Genomic DNA, 24,817 nt, shown 5'->3' on the forward strand with positions numbered 1-24,817 from the left:
GTCCTCTTCTCCCAACATTTTTAATAAGTTGATGGCAAAAGCGCCATTGGCTTCCCCAAGATTATCCATCAGGGAAGGTCTGCATCAAAAACACAGCACAGAAGCACATCAGCCAAAGCCTGCGCTTTGTCACCTAGTCATTAGCACGCCTGTCAGTGGACCCTGGGTGCAGCCGAGAGAATAACTGCACCCCCAAAGCATCCATGACTAATTCTCCAAACCTGTGACCGCATTACTGTACATGGCAATAGGGACTGTGCCAATGTGATTGAATCAGGGATCCTGAGATGGGGACATGCTCCTGGGTGACCCAGGTGGGCTCAGTGTACTCACAGGGTCCTTATAAGGAAGGCAGGAGGGTCAAAGTCAGAGAAGGAGACGTGACGAGGGAAGCAAAGGTCAGAATGATGCAAGACCACGGTCCAGGGAGTGCAGGCAGCCGCTAGGAGCTGCAAAAGGCAAGAAAAGGAAAAAACATGTAGCACAGTGGACCTGTTTTGGACTTCTGACCTCCAGGACTGTCTGTCAGATAATACATTCCTATTGTTTTCAGGCGCTAAATTTGCGGTAAGGTGTTACAGCATCAACAGGTAACAAACACACTGGTTCATTCACAAAGTAGCCAATCCCAGGGCTCCTCGTTGGTACCACCCTTAGCAAGAGGACCCCACAGGGGCCAGAACGCCCTCCGAGACCTGAGGACTCCCTCCCTTAGTGTAGCGACAGCCACCACATCTGGGTGGCAGGCACTGTGCACAGCGCTTCACGTGTATCATCTCAGATAATCTCCACAACACACAAGGTCAACACAGGTGTTACCCCATGATAGTGACCCAGAGACTCAGGTTTAGTAGCTTACTCCATATCCCACGGGCAGTATCCAGGAAGTCAGGACCAGAACCCACAGTTTGATGCCAGAGTTCAAAGTCCCCCTACTGCTGCTACTTCCCTCTCAGTTTCGTGTCTCTAGCATAATTTATAAGCAAAGTTCTATGAATTATAAATAATTCTCTGTAAATAAACAATGATGACATTTCTGTCACCATGTCATGTTTAAACGGCTGGATGGATTTCAACAGATTTGGAGGGTTTGTTTGGGATGATCTGACCTAAAGTATGGACTTCTGGGAAGACTCAAAATTTAGTTTGAATCAAGGAGACTCAAAAACACACATCATTTTCCACCAGAGTTGCTGAAAACGGGCTGGTAAAGAAGCAGATGGGTGGGGCTGTGAAATATGAAGGCCAAATCTCAGGTCATCAGGTGGACACTGAATCAGAGACTCTAGCTTTGGACCCAGCCTGACGAGCCGGCCCCAGGCTTCCCTCAGCTTGACTAAACTTCAGAACAAGCCTCGAGCCCCAGATGTTCCTCAGAGCGTTTATTTCAGACAGCTTGTCACTGCAAATTCTTTCTCTGTTCCTTTGAGATTGAAATACATTGAGAAGCCTCTTTCTCCTTTGACAACCCAGGAGACTCTTTCTCAAGTCCCTAGACGGTATCCCTTCAAAAATGTAAATTTCAAGGAAGATGGCGGCCTGCCTCTGTGGGAGAACAGGAGCGAAACCTCGGCAGGTACCTGGGTCTCTCAGAGGCAGGAGAGAGGAGCTGAACTGGTGTCACGGGGACGGGCGACAACTATTTCAAGCAGAGCCTCTCCGCTGTTGAATGGTTTCCTTGAAGATTCCTCCGAAGATACTTTTTCAAGAGGAGATGTCTCTGATTTAGGAAGGGGGGAAAAAAAAGAAGTGTGGTGTTAAAAAAAAAGTGTGAAGGTCACGCTCTAAATAGAGAACAACAGCCTACACCAGTACAAATTCTTTAAAGTTTGAAAAAGAAACTATGTATTATAACATCAACCAAGTAAATACAGTGGCGGTATAGTTTTCACAGCAGTACTCTATACTCAATAGGTCACTTAAAGAGGACAAAATGTTGACATTCCTCACTGCCCTCACGTCATGAAGTCTCTCCAGAGCCTTCAGCTGCAGGGCTTGAACCCAAAGGCTGCAAACGCTGGAAGGCTGCTGTGTCTGCAGTGGGCAAGCCCCACAGAGCCGCAGAGCCCAGCCTGCCTCCAGGCCACTTCTGGCTCCACTTGTCCTCACCTTATGCTTGAGGGCATTTCAGGAAATAAAGAGCTAGCAGGGAAGCCAGAGGGATAAACAAACGTCAGTGCAACAGGCCTACCAGAAGGTGGCACCAAAGAGACCCAAAGGAGGACAGAACTGGAGAGCTGGAGACAAGAGACACAAATACATTTAGTTTTCACCCCACCTGAGCATAAGAGCTTCCAACTCAGGGTGAGGCAGGCATGAGCTTAGACCGGTGCGTGTGTGTACTTGTCTTGCCTGAACAAGCAAAGGAGTGAACTGAAGCATCACATCAATTTCAACTTTCCATATTAACTGCTTGTATTACAAAGGCCCACTTTCTGTTTTCTTCCATCTTCCCTCTTTCTTCATCTCATTTCCTCACTTCTATTCCTTTCCATCATCCACATGCTGGTCAGTAGCACAGGATTTCCCATCAGAATCTGCCCCATAGCGATAACACACACTGGCTGGCACACACTCAGACACAAGCGCACCTCCAGGAAGTGGCCCACCTCACATCACTGACACACAGGGGCTGGAATAAGATAATAGAATGACTCTCTTTCCCTCAGCTCTCCTTGGCGCCCCAATCTCATTTGTACAGTAAAGCTTGTGAGAGGCTTGAAACTTGAAAGAAAACGGACCTAGTCCAGTAATTCTAAAAAGGGATTACTTTCAATATAAAACAAAATAAAACCTTTGGGTGCCAGTGCCACAATTCAACTGTGTCATAAAAACACAGCAATGTGGAAAGATTTTATTTCCCACCAATAAAATAAAGGGGCATTAAACTAGCTTTCGTTTTACAGGTGAACAGACCAGGTCAAGACAATTAAATACTGTCCTCAGGTTTCATAGTAAGAGTGGCAGAGTCGGCCAGGAAAGCAAGCCATCTACTTCCAGGCATGTGACACTGTTCTCTTCCTGGGGCCCTGAACGCCTGCCAACTCCCTGCTCCACTCCCCCTCTCCATACCCACATCCAAACGTGAATTTGTTTAAAGAGCATTTATGTAGAACTTCCCTTACATGATTCTGAAGAGAAAACGAGCAACAAATGCTGACTGGGAGTTGCCAGCCTAGGGGAGACACACAGACATGAAGGCATGGTGTCGAGCCAGCCATGTCTCTGCAACAGGATAACTTACAAAGAGCTAAAGAAGACCACAGAGAAGCAGAATGAATTCTCTTTAGAAGCTCCGGAGAAGGTGAGTGGTGGGCTGGTTCTATAAGGGTGCACAGAAGTTTCTGTAAGGTGGTCAGTTGGGGGAGGTGAATTTTAAGGCTGTGGCTGTGGTATTGGTGGGTGCAAAGAATGTAGCAGGAAGGGCATGGTTTGTGTGGGGCTCAGGGGGAGGGTCTGTGTGATGTCCTGTCAGAGACACAGGATGGGCTCCTATGCCAACTTTAGAAGTCTGAACTTTAGCTTTGGTCTGCAAAGGCATGCATGGGTTGTAAACAACTGTTTTACAGGAATACACTGGGGTTCTAGAACAGTACTGTGGCTCACCATACAGCGTAGAAGAAGGCTGGGGAACTTGCTGGAGGACCAATGCCATAGACTAGCGGCTGCTGAACACAGAGGGAGCTTCTGCACTGCAGAGTGGGAGGTGGGCTTACCCGGCTGGTGACTGACCAAACCAGGGGGAGAGAAGCAGGAGTCAAGAATTACGCTGAGGCTTGTTCAAAACAAGAGGCCTCAAATAGAATCATTTCCCCGTATGTTAAGCCTCATGTCACCAAATCTAGACTTAATCACAGTTTCAGCTCTCCCAGAAATGGAATCTTAAACCAGTCGATCAGGAATCGCCCGATCAGCACTAGTTAGGTCATCTGCCCTGCCGACAGGCCCCTGAAGGAAAGCAACTTTGCAATAACCAGCCTGTTTTTTTGCCAGTACAACAACTTCCTTATTCCTGCTCCCTTCTGCCTATAAAGGTCTTTCACTTTGTACAGCTCCTCGGAGCGCGTTTCTATCTGCTAGCTTGAATGCTGCCGGATTCAAACAGATTTTTGCTCAAATAAACTCTTAAAATTTGTAATGTGCCTCAGTTTACCTTCTAACAGCCTCCTAGGTAATTTACACGGAGGGTGGGCCATGAATCACCGTAAGTTTATAGAGGAGCCAACAGGAAATGGGGAAGGTGTACATCCCATGAAAGGTGTGTGGAGCACTTCCCACCAACCGAACCTGCCACAAAGCCAGCCAGGGGGTGTTTTGTGAACAGGGGTAGGCGACTTAAGACCAAGTCCCAGAGCGAGAGATTGGGAGCCCCAGCATTCCCGATTCCAGGAGATTCTAGGCAGATGGGATGGAATTACTCAGAAGGTACAGTGGGAGCAGAAGAGAAGACATTCACCTGGTTCTTAAGACTTTCCAATATTTGCAGGTAGTAAGGGGAGGAAGACAAGCAGAGACCCAACAATCAGGACTGTCCGGGGGGATGGGGGTGGGGGGCGGGACAGGCCGGAGGAGGAGGGCGGGAAGGTAGTGAACAGCGGAGGCCATCTGCACATGAACCGGCCTCAGCAAGGAGTGGGAGCAGGAGCTACAGGGCTGCGGAGTATCTGGGAAACGTGCAATCTGTTCAATTAGCTACTGCGGCTGCGGACGAGGGGAAGACAGCTGAGGAGGCGTTTTTCAAATTGAGGGAAAGCAGCCAATGAAGGACAGATGAAAGATGTGAACGAAAGAAAAAAAAAAACGACAAAGGATGGAGTTAAAATAGAAAGAAAAAAGATAAGAAGGAGACAAGGAAGGGAAGGAAGGAGGGAAGGAGAAAAGAGGAGAGGCGGTATAGAGGGAGGGAAAGGAGAGCGAATGTGCAACCTACAAACTGGATCGCATCGGGGACGGGCATTTATCTGCGCAGGCGGTGGCGTCGGCCTGGAACTTGCGCCGGAGAAATTCCAGGCCAGGCCGCCGTCCGCGCCCTCGTCACCGCGCTGCTCCCCGCGGCTCCGCCCACTCGCCCTGCCCAACGTCTCCGCCCATCCTGCTCGCAACACCGCCCCCGGCTCGGGTTACTGGCCACGCCCTCGGTGCTGGCGAATCGCAGCGCGGTGGCGTCAGCAGGCTGCGGGTGCCCCTCCCGCCCCGGGGACCAGCCTCAGACCCCGGGAGGTCCTTCGCTCGCGACCCGCGGCCCGGCCCTTGGTGGCGATGCTCCGCAGCGCCCCCGCTCTGCGCTGCGCCCGGGCCAAGGGCGCGGCGGGGGCTAAGGTGACCCCAGCCCCGCGGCTGTCCTGCCCGGTTACCCCCCGCCACCATTCCCCGGGTCCACTCCCATTCTTCCACCTCCTCTAGCGTCGGCCTCTTCCCTTGCTCCCTCCCTTCCTCTCTCCAGCGCTCCACCGGCGCTCCAGGCGGGAGGTGTCCGCCCAGGGAACCTGACGGCCGGAGCGCCTCCCAGCCCCGGTACCTGGGGGATGCCTGCTGCGGCCCTTGCTGCTGCTTCTGCCGCCGGGGATCCTATTCCAGCTTGCTGGATGCTTCACGTCCGCTTTGATTCGGGCAAGGCTTCCGGTGCATGAGTCAGCCGGGTCAGATATTGCAATCTCTGGCTCCGCACCCCCAGGCTGGACCCCGGGAGGAGCCTGAGCCTGGCACGCACTCTCCTGCCCAGGCCAGCGTGCCGGTCCTCTGAGTTGTGTTTGTGGAAGGCTTTGGGGGGGGGATCGGTTCCTCTTCCTGGGTTAGTACGCACAGAATTCCTATTTGGTGCATGTATGCAAGAGCGGTGTCAGCATTGGGACTTGTGGTCGGAAAGGGGGCCCCATATTACACTTGACAAGCTCAGGAGACTGAAAATAACCACATAAGATGGAGTGAGCATTTAAAAAATTTCATACCTAAGTGGGCCATGGCGGGAAGTCACATCTTTAGCCAACAGCTTCCTTCATAAAGTTAATCTGTGCCTTTGAGTGGGCCTGTTGGTTGTCTTTTTACACCTAAAATAACATCCTTGGAATGTCAGTAATCTGTTTTTCTGGACCAGAGCAGGAAAGTACAGAATCCCTCATTATTCTTGTCCCTTGATTAACGTCTCTATGTGAGCAAGTAACTATTCTGCACCCACCTATGTGTAAGAAGTACCTGTCTCTCCAATTTACTTTTATCCAATCCCAGAGATTTCCCCACTTTGCTTTCTCCCACCCCTTTAATCTGTCACCAGTGGATTTCATGAAACCTTCCTCCTTTGATTCCATGTATAAAATAAGCTGCAAACTGCCATTTCACGGAGCATTTTCTCAATCCATTGAGATTTTCCTTCCCAGCAATTGTTGTCAGTTTGGCTCAAATAAACTCCCATAAGCTTTCTCTTAGGCTGGATGTTTTTGTCAACGGACTTGACTTTGAAAATTAACCAGAAGGAAAACCAGAGGTTAAAAATGTTCCTCAAACTATTTGTTTCCAAACTGTTTTGGTAGGACACCCATCAAAACAATTTTTCGTCCACGCATCCCCAGTATCTATGTGAATTTATGTGCACTAATATGCTAAATACTAATAGATGATGAATACTATAAAACACATAAATGGAAATTAAAAAGAAGGAAAATTTTTAATTAGAAATACACATTTTTGTGCTTACAAAAATTATTTTAAAATTTAATGAGACTAATGTAATTGAATATGTGTTTGTTTTCATCTTAGTTTAAGGCTTCGAAATAATTAATTTGAAGGCCTGGTTTTGTGGGGGCTAGGTTGCATTAAGAGTATTTTTATTTTTTTTAAGTTTTATTAAATTTATTGAGGAGACATTGGTCAATAAAATTATATAGGTTTCAAGTGTACAATTCTATAATACATTATCCGTATATCACACTGTGTGTTCATCACCCAAGTCAAATCTCCGTCACCATACATTTGACCTCCGTTGCCCATTACTACCTCCCCTCCACCTCCTTTTCCCTCTAGTCACCATTAAACTGTTGTCTGTGTCTATGAGTTTTTGTTTGTCTTATTTGTTTGTTGCTTTCAGTTGTACACCCCACATATGAGTAAAATCATATATATGATTCTCAACTTTTTCCATCCTACTTGTTTCGCTTAGCATTATCTCAAGATCCATCCATGTTGTCGCAAAAGGCAGTATGTCATTTTTTCTCATGGCCAAGTAATATTCCATTGTATATGTGTACCACATCTTTATCCAATCATCTATCTAAGGGCACTTCAGTTGTTTTCACGACTTGGCCACCATGAATAATGAACATAGGGGTACACATATTTTTACAGATAAATGTTTCCAGATTTTTTGGGGTAGATACCCAGAAGAGGGATTGTTGAGTCATATGGTAATTCTATTTTTAATTTTTTGAGGGACCTTTATACTGTTTTCCATAGTGGCTATACCAATTTATATTCCCACCAGCAGTGTATGAGAGTTACTTTTTCCCCACAGCCTCTCCAACACTTGTTACTACTTGTCTTGTTGATACTAGCCATTCTGACAAGTGTGAGGTGGTATCTCGTTGTGCTTTTAAATTGCATTTCCCTGATAGCTAGTGAAGTTGAGAATCTTTTCATATACTGTTGGCCATTTGTATGTCTTCTTAGGAGAAGTGTCTGTTCAGGTCCTCTGCCCATTTTTTAATTGGATTGTTTGTTTTTTTGCAGTTGAGTTGTATGAGTTCTTTGTATATTATGGATATTAACCCCTTATTGGAGGTGTTTGCAGATATCCTTTTCTATTTGACTGGTTGCCTCTTTGTTTTGTTAATGGTTTCTTTTGCTGAGCAGAGCTTTTTAGTTTGATATAGTCACATTCATTTGTTTTCGCTTTTGTTTTCTTTGCCTTTTAAGGTCAATTTCATAAAATCTTTTCTAAGACCAAGGTCCATAAGTTTAGTACCTTTGTTTTCTTCTATTTAGGTCTTTGATCCATTTTGAGTTAATTTTTTGTGTATGGTGATAAATAGCAGTCTACTTTCATTCTTTTGCATGTGGCTTTCCAATTTTCCCAGCACCATTTATTAAAGAGGCTTTCCTTTCTCCATTGTATGTTTTTGCCAAAAATCACATATGTGCCCATATATATTTGGGTTTGTTTCTGGGCTCTCAATTCTGTTCCATTGGTCTCTGTGTCTGTTTTTCTGCCAATACCATGCTGTTTTGATTATTGTCACTTTGTAGTATAATTTGAAGTCAGGGAGTGTGATACCTCTGGCATTGTTCTTTTTTCTCAGGATTGCTTGGCTATTAGGGTCTTTTGTGATTCCAACAAATCTGATGGGATTTTATTGTTATCTATTTCTTTTAAAGATGCCATTAGGATTTTGGTGTAGATTGCATTAAATCTGTATATTGCTTTGAGTAATATGGCCATTTTAACTATGTTGATTCGTACAATTCATGAACACAGAGTCTTTCCATTTCTTTGTGTCTTCTTCAATTTCTTTTAATAATATCTTGTAGTTTTCAGTGCTTTTAACATTATTTTAACGTCCTTTTAACGTTATTCCTAGGTATTTTACTCTTTCTGTTGCAATTACAAAAGGAATTGTTTATTTATTTATTTATTTATGTATCTGAAGTTTCATTGTTAGCACATAGGAATGCAATGGATTTTTCCCATTGATTTTGTATCCTGCAACTTTACTATATTTATTTATTTATTGTTTCTTATAGTTTTTTAATGGAGTCTTAGAGTTTTCTATATAAAGAATCATGTTGTCTACAAAAAGTGACAATTTGACTTCTTCATTCCCAACTTGGATGCCTTTTATTTCTTTCTCTTGCCTGATTTCTCCGGCGAGGACTTCCAGTGCTGTGCTGAATAACAGTGATGAGAGGGGGCATCCTTGTCATAGTCCTGATCTTAAAGGAAAAGCTTTCAGTTTTTCACCACTAAGTATGATATTAGCTCAGGATTTGTCACATACGGCCTTTATTGTGTTTGTATTTTCCTATATACAAATTTGATTGAGAGTTTTAATCATAAAATGAGTATTGTATCTTATCAAATGTTTTTTCTGTATCTATTGGTACAATCATGATTTTTCTCTCTTATTTTATTACTGTGGCGTATCACATTGATTGATTTGCATGTGTAGAATCATCCTGGCATGTCTGGAATGAACGCCACTTGATCCTTATGTATTACCTTTTTAACGTATTGTTGTATTCAATTTACTAGTATTTTCTTTAGGATTTCGGCATCTGTATTTATCAGAGGTATTACTCTGTAGTTTTCTTTTTTGTGTATTATACTTGCCAGGTTCTGGTATCAGGTTAATGTTGGCCTCATAAAATGAGTTAGGAAGTGTTGCCAGTTCTTTGATTTTTTTAAGATCTTGTTTTAAGTTTAGTTTATTTCTAAACTTGCACTGATGGCTGTCGTGAAGAAAGGCTTCTCAGGAAATGTACTGATTTAAATGGAATAAAGGCATCACTGGTTGTACTTACTAAACTTGACACTTGATTATTCAATCCACATGCTAATTATGCAAAGATTTCTAGTTGGAATCTCACTAGTAAAAATCCATTCTTCCTTTTGAAAACCAGTTGTTTCTGCAAGCCAATATTTTAAACATTGTATGTTTAATATTTTTAACACTTTGAAGCCAAAATCATTTCTTTTTGGAAAATTTTTATGAAGGTTGGAAAATTATATTGCCACGTTTAAGTGCCCATATATGAAAATTTTAATGTCCTTTTTAATAACAAAATAATGATGAGAAAATATTCAAATAGATAGTCTCAAAGCAATCACTCTACAGTCTTTCAAAAAGTAGTTGATTTTCTCCTTCATACCTAAGCTGTTACCTATAGGTAACCTAATGACCCATGGCTGAGATTCAGACTTCTTTGAAGATATGGCTGACACAGGAACACATAGTCTGCCAGTGGCAAAGAAATTTGCCAGAGGGTCAAAGATGGTTCACAGAAAGCTATTTGCTGTTGCAGGAGGGTGTGGTCAAGCTGGAGCTGGCTGATGGAAGCAACATGCCAGGTAGACATACAGACACAAAGGATTTCTTTCATTTCTACTTAATGTGAGATGTTAGGGATAAAAGCAAAGATTTATATTATGATTTTCTATCTTTGGAGCTAAGGCATAGAATTATTGTTTATCCTATAATACTGAACCAAGATTTGATACAGAAAACACATTTTCTTATACTAATTTATACACTGTTCAGGTCAGACCCACTCTTTCATTTTATTAAACAATGTCACAAAAGCAACCTAAAGTGATACAGTCATTCTCTAAAATTAGAACAACAGCTGGTGAAACTACCAATAAGCAGTTGTGCATGAACATGTTAAAAATAAATTAGAAAAATACACACAATTTTATGGAGAACTAGTATCACTAAGATACCTTCTCATAACTCACAATACATATTTATATAAATTAGAAATTTATGCTTCTACTTCGTAAGATTTTTAAAAACAAGGATGTCATGATTAAAAGTCTACACATAATAATTATTTTTAATCAAATTTTTATTTTGGAATAGTTTTAGATTCCCAGAAAAGATGCAAAGATGATAATACAGGGAATTCTGCATACTCCTGACAGTTTCCCCAAATGCTAACATCTAACACTACCATGATACTTTTACTAAAACTAAGAAGCCAAAATTTGTACATTGCTACTAACCAAACTCCTCATTTCGTTTGGATGTCACTAGTTTTTCTGTTAATGTCAACATAAGTAGCTTTAAGTAGTCAAATAGCAGAAGACAGGGATTTAATGTTACGGTGGTAATTTGTGAACTATCAAAATTATATTCCTGAGAAAATTCTTGTTTATCAGTATGTCATCTGTGTAAATATTTCCCTTCACTAAATGACACATGTGAAATATAAGTGACAATGATAATACAGTGACCAGACAGCTCAAGAATTGTAAGGCACTCAATTGAATAACAGCGCATATCTGAAATGTAAATAAAAATCACATTAAGACAAAATGTTAAGTGCTGAAAAAAAAATTGCCATTCCCTCTAGCTATATAGATACCACAGTATCATTAGAATGAATTATTTCAAGATTTATTTGCTAATATTCAAATGTGAAAAATATCTAGACTACAAACTAGTTTTTAATTATAATTGTTTTTCCATCTTATGATGCATTTTTCACATGGTGAAATGGTCGTATTTGATGAGAAAGATGCAGGTTTAGGGGGAGCAGAATCTCCCATAAAAGAGAATGCTATTGGTTTTGTTGTGCCTGATGAAGAAGAGGAATGGGTGGTCTGCATTGAATTCAATGGAGGGGAGTTTACTTCGAAAACTCACCTCACTCGCAGTACCAGCTGAGGCCTCTGTACCCTGCTCATTTATTTCTACAAAAGACTTGTGGAAGACATTGGACAGATACAGGTTTCTCTCCATAGACATTCCTGAGAAATCAGCTTTGCTCTGGTTAAAGGCATCGCTCATCCCCATGCTGCTCAGGGCTGACTTGAGGTCATAAGACGCTTCTAGCTTGAACTTGGGAAGATGCAGCTGCACGTCGTACAATTCCATCATGTCTGCACTTGTCCACTCACTCAACTTCTCATAGGTGACAGCCTTTTCCAGCTGCAGGTGTGGAACCAAGGAAGAAAGAGTCAGTAATTCCAAAGTGCAGTGAGAAATATTGGTCGAGGGAGACCTCTAGGTATTACATAGATGACTTAGGATCACTCCCATTACCCAGGGTAACAAAACACGCACATTTGGAAATGCTATGTGTAATAAGATCTTTCACACTGTTCACCTACAGAATCTTTGTTTTGCAGATTAATCCTTGTCAGGATATAGGATAATTAGACCTGGATTCAAAATGGAAGTACTTCTGTGATAGTATGCAAGACATCAACTGTACACTCACATACATCAAAATAAATATAATTTACATGTTGTCTACTCAAAAGCATATACTATAGGACAAGTTGCATGTCAGGACATAAAAAGTCATTAGTTTTATTAACATGGGTGACAGTTTTTTGAAAACAAAATCTGAGATAAAATGTCTATACTCAATTACAACAATATGAAATTAGCAACTATAAACTGCAAAAAAAAGAGAAATATAAAGAAAGAAAGATCCCCAAATCTTAAAAGTAATGACTTTTTTACAGAGGTTTTGAGGGAGGTTTTAATCCTCATTATATTTTAATTTTTAAAAAATAAACATATATATGTATGTATATATGTGTATGTATATATACCTATGCATATGTATATATGAGAAAAAAATGTTTTTGATTTGTTTAAATAACATTTGTTTCAAAGCACATGTTTTTGCTACTTTGAGAGTTTTGTAGACCCAAGTTTTGCTGCCAATGACATACTTGTAAATGACGGGCATTAATAATGTGACAATATTTTCAGCTCAGGAACCTGCACTCTTAGGAAGAAAGACTTTATCTTATAAGAGTGTGACTCTAGTGGCTTAATGTCCACACTAGGTCTTATTGTAACCACCCTCTCCAGTTTCACAAATTTTATGACACAATTTGGAAATTTCTCTGACTAATAGGGCCATGGAAACTTGTAAGTAAAAAAAGTTTGGCAGACATAAAAAATCAGGTACTATGCAAAGAAAGATAGGCCACCTATGAGAAAGCAGTGTTCAATTTAGACATGCAAATTACTCAGAAACGTCATCTGACCAAAGCTATGTCAGGTTTACATAGAAATTTGGCTAAAAAACAATTTAAATAATATTTGAAGGTGGTACTTACATCGCTATTTCCCCTAAAGACTGTTTACTTGATAAAACAAAATGTTTTTAAAATTTTTGGAAGTTGGTTTAATCTTTTAAAGTGTATCTCTAGTGCTACATTAATGCAAGTGATTAAAAAATTAATGTCTCATTAGGTAGGCCCTACCAGAGGGAGAAGACAGACCTAGACCAATCGAAAGATTGTTGTGATCAACCCACACAGCTTTGTGATTCATGAAGAGTATAGTATCTGTTGTTTGTGTTGGCTGTTTGTGTGGTTACCCCAAGCTAGAGGTGTCTAGATTACTTAACATTTCTGAGGGATAGTAATATCAACCTTACAGAGTTCTGTAAAGCTGAAATGATATCCTGAAAGTGAAGCACCAAGAACTCAAGGTATGTTGGTTTCCCGCAGCGGTTCTCAACCTGGGGGTCACGGCCCCTTTGGTGGTTGAATGACCCTTTCACAGGGGTCGCCAAGTACTTGTATGTGGGCATATTTGCATGTGGGCCTAGAGATGAATAGAGGAGCAGAGCAGTGTCTTGGTTCCTAAGATCATCGGAAAATATGTATTTTCCGATGGTCTTAGGTGACCCCTGTGAAAGGTTGAGAACCGCTGCTCTATAGGAACTAAAAAACAGGGAGGCCATGATACACAGGGGTCAACACTGGAACCATCTTCCCGTCAGAGAGATGATGTTTTTACCTGATCCAGCCCACTGATGTCTTCTGGCAGCAGTATGAAAAGGCTGATGTCACGGCTCTCATAGTAGAGTTGAAGGCCGATGGCTTGCGGCTCTTCAATGGGAAAAATGTGAAGCTTTTTTTTCATGGACATCATTTGTACTGGTTTGCTTGTATTCTATAGAAAATAAGTAGCAAAGTTACTGAGGAGGTGTTCTACCAAATCCTTAATTCTCTATTATTTTTGGTACCCAGGAGTCTAGGACACTGGCAAAATTGGTAACCCTCTGCTAAATGCTGGATAAAGTTATTCAGACCTAGATTTCTGAAAATATGTGTTCTGCTGGATAATATCATTAACAGGTGATATGGCAGTTTCTTTCTCTAACAGTATTATGTCACCATCTAGAAGTTACAGCAAGCTGGATTCTACCAAACACTTAAAATAATCTTATGCAAACTATGGAAATGCCAATGATTCCAAAACTAAACAAGGTGTATTTCATGCAAACATTTGAAACATGCAAACATTTGAGAAAGTGTTTTAGTATCATAAAAACTGGAATTCACTAAGAGAATGAAGAGACAAGCAATAGGCTAAAAGAGAGTATTTGCAAAACACATTTCTGATAAAGAACTGGTATGCAAAATTTATAAAGAGCTCTTAAGAACTCAGTGATAATAAAATGAACAATCCAATTCTAACAAAGATCTAAACAGACACCTCCCCAAAAGGAGAGAGAGAGAAAGAGAAGGAATTGAGCTTATGTTCTGAGTCTCTAGGGGTGCCACTCCAAGACACCTCAGTGCCTCTTAGTTACATAAGCTAATGCTAACACAATTCCTGTTTTACTGGAGCTAGTTTGGAATGTTTCTCTATCACTTGCAACTGAAAATTCCTGGTAAATATACTAAGCCAGGTGACTGTCCAGCTCATTTCTAGTTAGCCCACTGGATTCTATGTTCAGTCCCTTCCCCATCTTTATCTCACCGATTGTCTGAGAAATGACTATTGCACACATCTGCAGGGTTACAGCCATAGGTGCTCAGATGCACTGTTTGTGTGAGATGACCCACCTCAGGCCCAACCAACTTTAACAAACCCTGGTCAATTAGTTCCTTTCCTAGGAATTTGAAATGAGATCTATCAGAATAGTCTCTAGAATGGAAGAAGTCTCTAGAACTGAGAAGCAGAGAAAGTTAGACTTCAGTCTGAGATGAGAATGATGGGAGAAACAGAGTTGAAAAAATAGACAGTGAATCCTGACAACATTTGAGTGTTTGTTTCCACTCAAATCCCAAGACCCACATGCATTCCAGCCCTTGGACTCTAGAAATATCTGTCACCTTATATTAGTCTCCCTTTTTGCTGTAGTTGGTTCCTTTCACAAAAACAAGTGCATTGTGTCCTAACACGAAGAAAAATGCAAATGAAAGAGATGAGATTTCACATTTCTATTTCTTTTGTTTTGGTAGAAGATAGTATAGGTTTAGTAGAACAAAAACAGAACTAATAGTGAAGAGTTTTAGGTTATGGTCCTGGTAAATTTCTAACTTTGGCATAGCTCCAGCCACTTAGCCACACTGTATTTCTCACTTGGGAAATAAATATAATAACTACCCTACCTACTCTACCTTAGTTGTGGCAAGGACTGAGTGATAAAATATGTGACTAGCCTATATTCAGAGAAAAATGGAAAAGGAATTTCCAGCTCAGCCATCCATGCCCTAGTAAGAGCCATGGTTTACAGGACCATATATGCAGAAAGAGGAGTAAATCTAAAAATAGAATCCCCTTCACAATGCCATGTACAAATCCATACTGATTATGAAACGGTGCCTACCTTGTTTATTCTGAAAGGCTTTTCTGTGGTGTCTTGGACTGAGAATTGATGTTCCCAAATTCCTTTAAAGTAAAGGGCATTGACCAGAACCATTCTGGTTGTAGAGTCCACAGCATCATCAGGCAGGAGATTCAGGATTTTTCCTACAAGAGCAAAAGGACAGGTTTCAAACTGTGTAGTTATGTCCTAATGATATGCCACACTTACAACAACGATGATTATGAAGACCTGTTAAATGATAACATCTTATATCCACCAAGGAACCAAACCAGGAAGTTAGCATTGATAGAATACTACTAATGGATCTTATTCAAATTTCATCAGTTGTTCCAATAAGTTATTTTTCTGGACCAGAAATCAATCCGCGATCTCAAAGTTGCATTTAGTTGTTTCTTCCTCTTAGTCCTCTTTAATCTGGGACAGTTAGTTCCTCATTCATTCTTTGTCTTTCATGACCTTGACACTTCTGAAAAAGTTTTGTAGAGTGTCCCTCAACTCTCGGTTCAGATTTGTCTGTTTCCTTAAGGTAATATTTAGGTTATGCATGTTTGTGAGAATACTACTGCTGTGAATTGAATTGTACCCCCCCAAAGGAATAGGTTAAGTCCTAACCCCTGAAGAGATGTGAACATTCCATGAGCCTGCCCAGCACACCCCTCGACAGCTGCAGTCCTCGCACTGGGCACCTGACAAACACTGTGCTGCTGTATTTGAAAGTTGTAAGGGCAGCACTTCTAGAGATTCCAGGAGAACAGAGGTGTGACTTGGACAAGTCTATCCAAAACAAAGCAAAACAAACACCCCCTTCCCCCATGAGACACACTTCTTGGTTTTAGAAATTAAATTTAAATTTGGTTTTAAATGCTGATGGGAAAACTTTCTGAAACATTTTCGTATTTGTTTTTCTGTCTTATTAAAGACAGTGTATTCAAGTTAATTTAAATTTTCTTTGATGATTTAACATGGGGAGGCCTTCTGTGTCATTTTATAATCTCTTTTTTTTTTGCTCTGTAGTTTTACATTTTTAAAGCTCTGTGCCATTCTAAGTCAATTATTCTTTCATTTGATGGAGTCATAGATACAAATAGAGAACAGTATATCAAGGATTGAGGTTTGCACAAATTGATCTCAAGTTAGTTGAGATCCAGTTGATTTAAGTTTTATTGCATTGTTCTCTGGGTTCATGCACTTTCAAGGAACCTCGCCTCTTGACTCCACATCCATGTTGTTAATTTATTTGACAAAAGATATACAAAATGTACTTACATATTCGTACAAATTCAAAGTAGCACACAAAGCAAAATTTGACTCTAAATGCTTTAGTCTCCTCTTGAGAGCTAAAGTGCCACCTGCTGGGTCACTCATTGACACATCCTTGGTAGTTTTAGGTAATGGGGAGGACATTGCGCAGATATTCACAGAAAGTCCTTCTTTGTAATGTGACACTCGGGTGCCCAATGTGCCAAGCATCTGATAGGTTTTGAAATTAGAAACATCTAGACAATAACTTTTCCCAATCCCCCACTCTGGAGGAACTTATAGGCTATAAAGAAGACAAACCAAAAAAAAAATAGTATTGGGTTGTCGGAAAGGCTATGATGCATTTTTGCAACAAAAAACATAGAAAAAATACATCAGGACTTTTTTACCGACAACCCAAAGGTAACATAGAGCTGGTGCTATCTTTGATAATTTGACTTTGAATGCCATGTATGTCCCAGGAGTCCATATAGCCATTTAGAAGAAGTCCCGTTTGAAAGCTCAAGGAAAGACCCTTCTGTCAAGTGGTTCAGCTAGAACCTAGTCATGCCAAAGAGTTTCTAGCAATTTTTCCTACGGACATATGGAATGCTTTGACAGAGTCAAAGTTCCTGAATAGCTGATTAATTTCTTACTTTATTTGATGTTGAATAGCCCCCAAATAACAGATATCTGTGTCCAATATGTGAAAGAAAAAGCAGAAAGATTATAGCTTCCTCTCTCCTTGGGAGATTCCACTTCTAAGAAATAGAGTCAACAGGACCAGCTGGAGGAATAAGTTATGGGATGTGGAAAACAGGAGCTTAATGAAAGATTCTAACTATGCCCGGGATGAACTTATTTATGGGGATCTCTCATTTGATGAGTGGAGTGACAACAGAGGTTTTTTTCAAAGTATTCTCGTCCTAGATTTTGACCACATAATGACCATAATCTGATATTTACTCTTTCCTCCATAATTTAAAATATTTGTTCCGTTCTTCTTCTAAAACAACACTTCCTCTGTGCTGTCAAACACGGTAGCCACTAGACATCACATGTGGCTACTTAAATGTAAATGAATTAAAATGAAAGAAAGTTAAAACTTCAATTCCTCAGTCACATTAGCCACATTTTAAATCATCTATAGTCCCATGTGGATGGAACATGTGACTATTATCAAATTGGGCAATGCCGATTTATGGCACATTCGTCATCACAGGAAAACTTCCTGGACAGCTCTGTGCTCCAGATGGTTGGACCTTGTCTTGCTCCTTCAGTGTGTCCAGTCCACACTGGGGAAGCCCGGCAAGGACCCAGCTCATGTGCCATCAGACAACAGCTCTCCTCTCAGCTCTGCAAGGCTTTGCTGGGTGTAAAAGTAGCAGAGTAGCTGTTCCCAGCTTTTCTATCTGTAGGTTTCCCATCTATCTTCCAGACAACATAACAGACACTGGGCTAAAATCTGAGACAAGATAGTTTGTTCCGTTCTGGCACTGTTCTTACTCCTGCTTCCACTATGTTGAATTTGAGTTGTGCATTAACGTGCTTTTCTCTGTACAGTTACGTTCAGTCCTCATGCAACCTGGAGCAGGGCAAGTATTCAATAAATGCTAGCTCATCTCTAATTCTAAAAAGCCCAGCTTATTTTTAGATGAATCCAAATCAGAAATAAGTGAAATACAATGGTCACTCTTACTTCACCAAGGCTTTTGAGTCACCAGTGCAAGGAAAAAGGAACTAAGAATTTAGGGCTGCGATTTCCTCAATTCATTCTAAGGAGAATTAATGTTCCGAACAACTGCCATGAGTGGATCTGTTATGTGCTAGTGATTCAAAGCTGAAGCTCGCGTGAGGCAGGACTGTTGCACTTGGGGTCCTTGCATCTAGTAGGGGAGGAAGATGAAGTGTCAGGAGTTAATTTCATTAATGCTATGGGGAAGTGTCAAGGTAAATGTTCCCACAGGGTGCTGGGGTTAGCAAAGAGAGAGGCTCTGAGCCACGCCTGGGAGCCAGCGGCCTCCAGGAGGACATTAGGCCTTAGTGGTGCCCTGAGAAGTTATGCAGTAGCAGTGCAGGGGCTGGGAGTAGCAAAGCAGGGAAAAGTGTTTCAGCTACAGGGAACAGCATGAGACAAGACACTGGGTCAGAAGGTATTACAGGGATTTAAGGGGACTCTGTGCCACTTAGAATTCCTGAAGAATAAATTTTGAGTCAGGAAGTGACTAGAGTTGAAATGGAGAGACAGGCAGGACTTCATGGTCAAGTGGGCCGTATATGTCAGTTTAGGGAACTTGAATTCATTATGTAGGTCATGGGGCACCATGGTAGGTCTTGAGTACAAGAGTGACGTGGCCTAGCTGCTCTAGCTCATATTATTGGAAGGCCATTTGGGAGGCTGAACAGAGATTCAATTTGAGGGGAGCACAGGGAGGGGCAGATAATTGTATCAATGGAGATAAATTATGACGAAGACTGAAATCAGAGGAGGAAGAGATTGGAAAGGAAAAGTAAACTCAGAAACATGGGATTTAAATCCTACTTCTGAAGCTTTAAACTGTCTGATCTTGGATAATTTAATTTCTCTAAAGCTTCAGCTACCCAGTTTCTAAAATAGAGATAGTAATAAAAGACTGCTAAATTGCCTATCCTTCTATTTCCTTTTTAAAACAGAACTCTCAATCTGTAGGTAAGCATGTGGCTACTCAGCTAAAAACTACATTTTACAGCAAGTTTGGGTAACCAACCACCCTGGTTTGCCTAGGAGTGAGAGATGTTAGGTGCTTAAGCCAGGGAGGTCCCAGGCAAACCAGGACAGGGTGGGTAAAGTGCGTCATGTAGCTAAGTTTGGGATATGAGTGGAACTGATGTGTGAAACTTCCAGGGTATGCTCTTAAAGCAAAGAGGTTTTCTTTTCCCCGTTTCCTGCTGACGATAAAACTGACCATTGCAAGAATCATCTTAGATTTAGATATGGAAGCCATGTCTTAAGGATGGAAGAGCTGATCCACCAGGCCATATCTCAGGATGGCCTTGTAGAAGAGAGGACTTAGCTATCTGTTGACTATTATGTGATAGAAAGAAAAACTTTATCTTATTATTAAGCCACTATATTTTGGGTCTCTTTGTTTTAGCAGCTTAGCCCATACTCTAAGTAACATATGGTCTTATTTTGACAATTACTTAAGATCATAGAGCACATTTAATGCCACAGCTTTTGTTATTAATTAGGAGCTATCCTTTAATGCAGCAGTACTTCAAATTTCCTGTTTTTCATTTTTCCTGCTTTTTTCCCCCTTGAACCCCTCTTTGGAATCAATGAGATATAATTTTCTTGTCTACTTGGTAAGTGTCTTGACTTACATGTTTCAGATAAGACTTATTGGGAAAGCTGTGCATCTAAAAAACTGGGCATGAATAGAAAGAAATTGTTACGAATATCGAGAATGTGTCCACAGTTCTATTAAGAAATACATATACTTACATATAACACAAACTCAAAATAACAAAACCATGCTTGGAGAAAGCACTCTGCCGAGCACCTTGGTGAAGGCTTACCTTCTGTCTGGCTTTCAACCCACGAGTTGATCTCCTTTCTGATTTGGTCAGAAGCTCCCAAAAAGTTAACAGACCGTGGCTCTGCACCAAAATATGTTTTCATATCTTCTAAATATTTCTGGAAGATTCAGGTAAAATCTCCTTTTGTAGAGTTTTCCCAAAACTGAGAAATCAAGTCTAGATTATCAAAAACCTAGGTAGAGGAAGAATTGCATGCACATGCGCGCGCGCGCGCACACACACACACACACACACACACACTCTCTCTCTCTGCTCCCTTCTCTCTTTCACCACTCCTTGTTCTTGGGATCCCTAGAGAAATATACAAAGAGTTTATTGATTGGTCTCACATGGCTCTTTCTTTCCTATAACCTGTTGGCACTTACATTGTGAAATGGGTAGGTTTTCTCCCCATATATCCCGTTGGCTGTTTTAAGCACGTAGGCATTATAGGGGTTGTTGATTTGTGAGATAAGGGCCTGGAAATCAGAGTGTATTTCTTCAGCCTTCCCCGAGTTGAAGCCCTTTAAAACAAAAGAGATTAGTCAAATAAAAATGTTAAGCAAGAGCTACATACACACACACACACACACACACACACACACACACACACACACAAAATCTATAACTAAATAAAATGATTTAACGTATTGTGAACAAAAGCTGAAATTGTTTCTAAGGCAGATAAAAAATTTTTCCCTGTTATCAGGGCAAAAAATTAGAAGTTATTGAGGGCATTTTTTCCTTCACATGTAGTTTGCAAAAACAGGAACAAGTTTGAATGTGGAGCAGTTTCGAAAGGGAAGAAAAGGAGGCAGAGAGAGAATAGGAAGGAATATTGCCCTTCCAAAAAGTGTAGACATTTTTTATTTTGAAAAATGTTTCTATAATTTTTATATATGTTTTTAAGAAAATTTACCTATTAAAAATTGCTTAAATTAGCCACTAAAATACATGTGCTAGAAGTGCTTTCTCCTTAATCACCAAATGGTGATTAAAATATAAAATATACCATTTTTCTTTTCTTTTCACTTTCAGGAAAAAGTTTGCAGTCCTTGTCCCTGTTAAATTGAAGCACCTGTAATTTCAATTAAAAAAAAGACAATATGTGAGCATACTTTGCAGAGAAGTAATCATGTGAAATACACATCAATAAATACAAGTCAGTCATTCCTACAGCTACGGAACATATAATTAATAAACCAAGGGAGTTCTGATTTTATTTAAATGGTGTGTTAGCTGAACTAATTCAGTAAGTCAACAGCTGCTTTTAACTACATTTTTTAAAAGCCTAATTTAAGTTGCTCTTTCTTTTAATATTTTTATAGGCTGTTTATAGGATCGTGTTGGGAATACCCTTAGAGGTACAATTCTCTCATTTCCATTTTTCATTTTTATATATGGTTGTTTTGAAAAGAACGCTAAGTGTTAAACTGAGACCATCATTTAGCAATTCAAGCAAAAGCCACCATTGCTCCAATTATCTGGAAATTTCAGGGGTTTTCATTGTTAAAATTTTCAGGGTAGTGTTTCCGTTCTCACTGACTACCCCCACTTGACATATAAATGCATTCTTGATGTTCACTCCAGCATTTCGTTTGGAAGTTACCAGGAAGGATGTGGGCCTCCCCTGAGAAGTACAACAGTGAGAAAATAAGGCGATAAGTTCATCTCTCACATCCTGGACTCAGCTCACAATGAGGAATCAAGTCTGTTTTACCAAAGCTTGTGCTAACACCTGGTGACCCAACAGAAACCACTTGCCATAGAAAGAAGGGACTCATAGGCAATGCATCCGTCTCAAATGCAAACTGAAGCTGTTAATGGTTAAATAAATATTAACTAAAACAAGGGAAAGCAACACTCGGAAATATATTTACATAAAATGGAGCCGAATTGGAGTCCATGTAAGATTTAATTTATCGCATTAATGGTTAAACCTTTAATAATTAATTAGTTGTGATTTAATAATTAATTGTTAATCAGTTGTGAGCCAGGATTTTGTTGTTGTTGTTGTTGTTGTTGTTTTAAACCACCCAATATCTTGAGAACTATAAGAATAAGGGTCATATCTTAGGCCCAAGCTAAAAGAATATATATTCTACCTGTCTCACTCAGAATTACTGGCTGTACCTATTTCCATACTTGGCACATGAGACACATTCTTGGGTGGAAATTCTGTTATTTAGCCTTTCAATTGTTGTATGACTTAGGACTGTTTTTACTCTTTTCTGTTTTTATTTTTAATTAAAACACACACACATTTATTTATATGTTTGCACATGCATACATATAGATATATATGTGTGGCTATTTTATTACATACTTTGTTATCTATGGCCACACACACACACACACACACACACACACACACACACACACACACTATGCTTTGAGGATACTCACACTAAATCAATAATTGCATACACAATATTATTGTTTTGCTATTTTAATACTCTTAATGGACTTTTCAGATTCATCCAGACAACCCAGGGATAGAACCAAGAAACAGCCAAACAAAGCATGAAAAACAACTCACTTGATTTTCCTATCTGTGTCTTCAAGATAATATTTCTGAGATTACAAGGATGCTGACTAATTCTGTTCTTTAATGTTCAAGCTATTACTTCTTGAAATATTTTAGTAATTAAAATAAAATTGTTTTTGGTGTTGAACTAAATTTGATAACCTCATCATCTCTTCATATGATTGGCTAGAGAACACAGTTCTTAAATTGATTTTCTAGCAACAGTTTACAACTTGATTTAGTTTCCAGGCTTCTTTTTATGGTCTAAAAAAATAAGGTGTACCTTTTGTTTTGGAGGAAATGGTTATAAAATGTGAGCTGTGTGGATTTCATGAGGAAAAAAAATTAAAACAAAGGGCAAAGAAAGGATTTCGTTTTAAGGCAACAGAGGATGACTGAGCGTTTTCACTCACCTGGGCTATTTGGGCTGCAGTGGTACCTTTAGTGCCCAAATACACCATGGCCAAGGAGGTTGAGATGCCCCAGGGAGAAAAAAAAATGTTTTTACCCTCAGCAGATTCAGCTAGCTTTTTGCTAAATTCCAGGGCAAATTGGTTGATTGATTTTGTTAGAGAATCCATTGGGAAAAACCTAAGGAAAGGAAAGCAGAGATAGAGAACATGTTAATAATCCTTTTCATTCATTTTACTTTTATAAAAGAATTTGTTAGCTTCCACATTATTTTTTTAATTATCCTTCAGTGAAATGGCGAAAATATATATTACCCAATTTGAGATATATATATATATATACACACACACACACACACACACACACATATATATATATATATATATATCCATATATGTATACATAATGTATACATATGTATAACATATACAATATAAGACCTGAATGGGCTTTAGGAAAACGCTCGTCCAATGTCGTTGTTTCACATTGAAGTCCACAGAGTTTAAGAGAATTGCCTCAAATTTTAGTGCTAATCCACTTCAGGGAGCAATTAAATTCTGCTCAATTAGAAGCTCCTTGTTGAGAATGTCATGATAAAAATGGCGGTAGAGCCAGGTCCTCACGCTCTCAGTCCCGTGCTTCTGTTCAATACACCACACGACTGCTGACTTTACACCATGAACAAGAAATCATTACACATATTTTCAACTCTGTACTTTTTCTCACTTACCTTTTATCCACATTTTTATATTTTTAACCTCATTGATTGCTTATTTAAAGCTTATTTATAACCTTTCTATATGATATGCCTGGTTTCTAGAATGGCTTTATCCTCCTCTATGCTCTTAAAACTCAAGTTCCTCTTTTCCTCTCGAAGCTTTGCATGACCCTTCTGCACAGAGAAGCATGTCTGCCACACTAAGTCCCATAACGTAGTTTCTGCCACTTGCTTGATATTGACCACACTGCCAGTTCTGTTTTCACATTTGCATCTTTCCAACCCCAGGGTAAGTTCCTCCAGAGCAAAATTTTCTTACACTGCTTTGTGCATCCAACAGTACCTAGCTCAGAACTTTGCACAAAATGGATACTTATAAATACTTGGTTTACTACTTGTTTGCAATGTTCATTGTTTGGGCTCTAGCCACCATTTTTTATTTATTTAAACTCGAAATTATGCACAATTTAGTGGGACTTGCTATAGAGAAGCAGAGAAATCAAGACTCTTTTCTGCCTTGATTTTCATTCACTGAAGCCCCTCTGACACTGGTTTGATGGACTCAGGTTGTCTCATGTAACTTTTTTTTATATTATAATCAACTTCTAAATTTAACCTTTAATTACCCTGATATTTTAATTCAAGTCCTTTAAGACTGGGCCTCTATTGAAAAAGAAAGAAAAAAGCTCAATCTTTTGCCATCTTATAGCCAAAGAATTTAAACTGATTAAATGACTTTAAAAATAATCAAATTCTTGGGCCTGGAACCTCTCATGTGTCTCTAGAACTGGGGCTTCCACAGACACCACCTAGTCCTCTGGGAAAACTGGAATGAGAAGTTGAGAAAGGCCAGGAGTCTTTTTTAGTCAAATAGTTGAATCGAGGGAGAGGCGTGTGTAGACATTTTGGTTTCTACATGACTTGTGCTAACAGTGAGTGATACTGTTGAAATCCCTCCTAGCCACAGTCTTACATTTTTTTTTTTAATTTATTTATTGTTAGTTTCAGGTGTACAGAACAATGCAATAGTTACCCTTTTCACCCTCACAAAGTAACAACCCCCCACCCCC

The 24,817-nt window shown here is 40.0% G+C and overlaps 1 protein-coding gene and 2 long non-coding RNA genes across 5 annotated transcripts in view; 1 reads left to right on the top strand and 2 right to left on the bottom strand.

The window, feature by feature from the left end:
* Positions 1-5,797, bottom strand: LOC109372892 (uncharacterized). The gene is made up of 4 exons (XR_002122117.1): positions 5,519-5,797; positions 1,581-1,720; positions 334-449; positions 1-79 (listed from the first exon to the last, which is right to left on the bottom strand). It is a non-coding gene; the product is annotated as an uncharacterized LOC109372892 (long non-coding RNA).
* LOC109372893 (uncharacterized) overlaps positions 1,748-24,817 on the top strand; it is a 97,352-nt gene continuing 74,282 nt past the window's right edge. Inside the window, exon 1 of the long non-coding RNA XR_002122118.1 lies at positions 1,748-3,304. This is a non-coding gene — a long non-coding RNA (uncharacterized LOC109372893). The remainder of the gene's footprint in view (positions 3,305-24,817) is intronic.
* Positions 10,246-24,817, bottom strand: part of SERPINB10 (serpin family B member 10) — a 16,825-nt gene continuing 2,253 nt past the window's right edge. For 2 of the 3 annotated variants that reach the window (XM_019626393.1, XM_019626392.1), the window contains exons 2-8: positions 23,032-23,209; positions 21,104-21,169; positions 20,478-20,615; positions 20,092-20,209; positions 15,295-15,437; positions 13,473-13,628; positions 10,246-11,636 (exon numbers count right to left, since the gene is read on the bottom strand). In XM_019626393.1, coding sequence (XP_019481938.1) covers positions 11,232-11,636; positions 13,473-13,628; positions 15,295-15,437; positions 20,092-20,209; positions 20,478-20,615; positions 21,104-21,169; positions 23,032-23,199 — 1,194 coding nt within the window. In that variant the 5' untranslated portion in view covers positions 23,200-23,209 and the 3' untranslated portion in view covers positions 10,246-11,231. The remainder of the gene's footprint in view (positions 11,637-13,472; positions 13,629-15,294; positions 15,438-20,091; positions 20,210-20,477; positions 20,616-21,103; positions 21,170-23,031; positions 23,210-24,817) is intronic. The other variant, XM_019626395.1, reaches the window with a different exon arrangement.

This window comes from Hipposideros armiger, unplaced genomic scaffold (assembly GCF_001890085.2).
Source record: "Hipposideros armiger isolate ML-2016 unplaced genomic scaffold, ASM189008v1 scaffold_674, whole genome shotgun sequence".
In the NCBI taxonomy this organism is placed as follows: domain Eukaryota; kingdom Metazoa; phylum Chordata; class Mammalia; order Chiroptera; family Hipposideridae; genus Hipposideros; species Hipposideros armiger.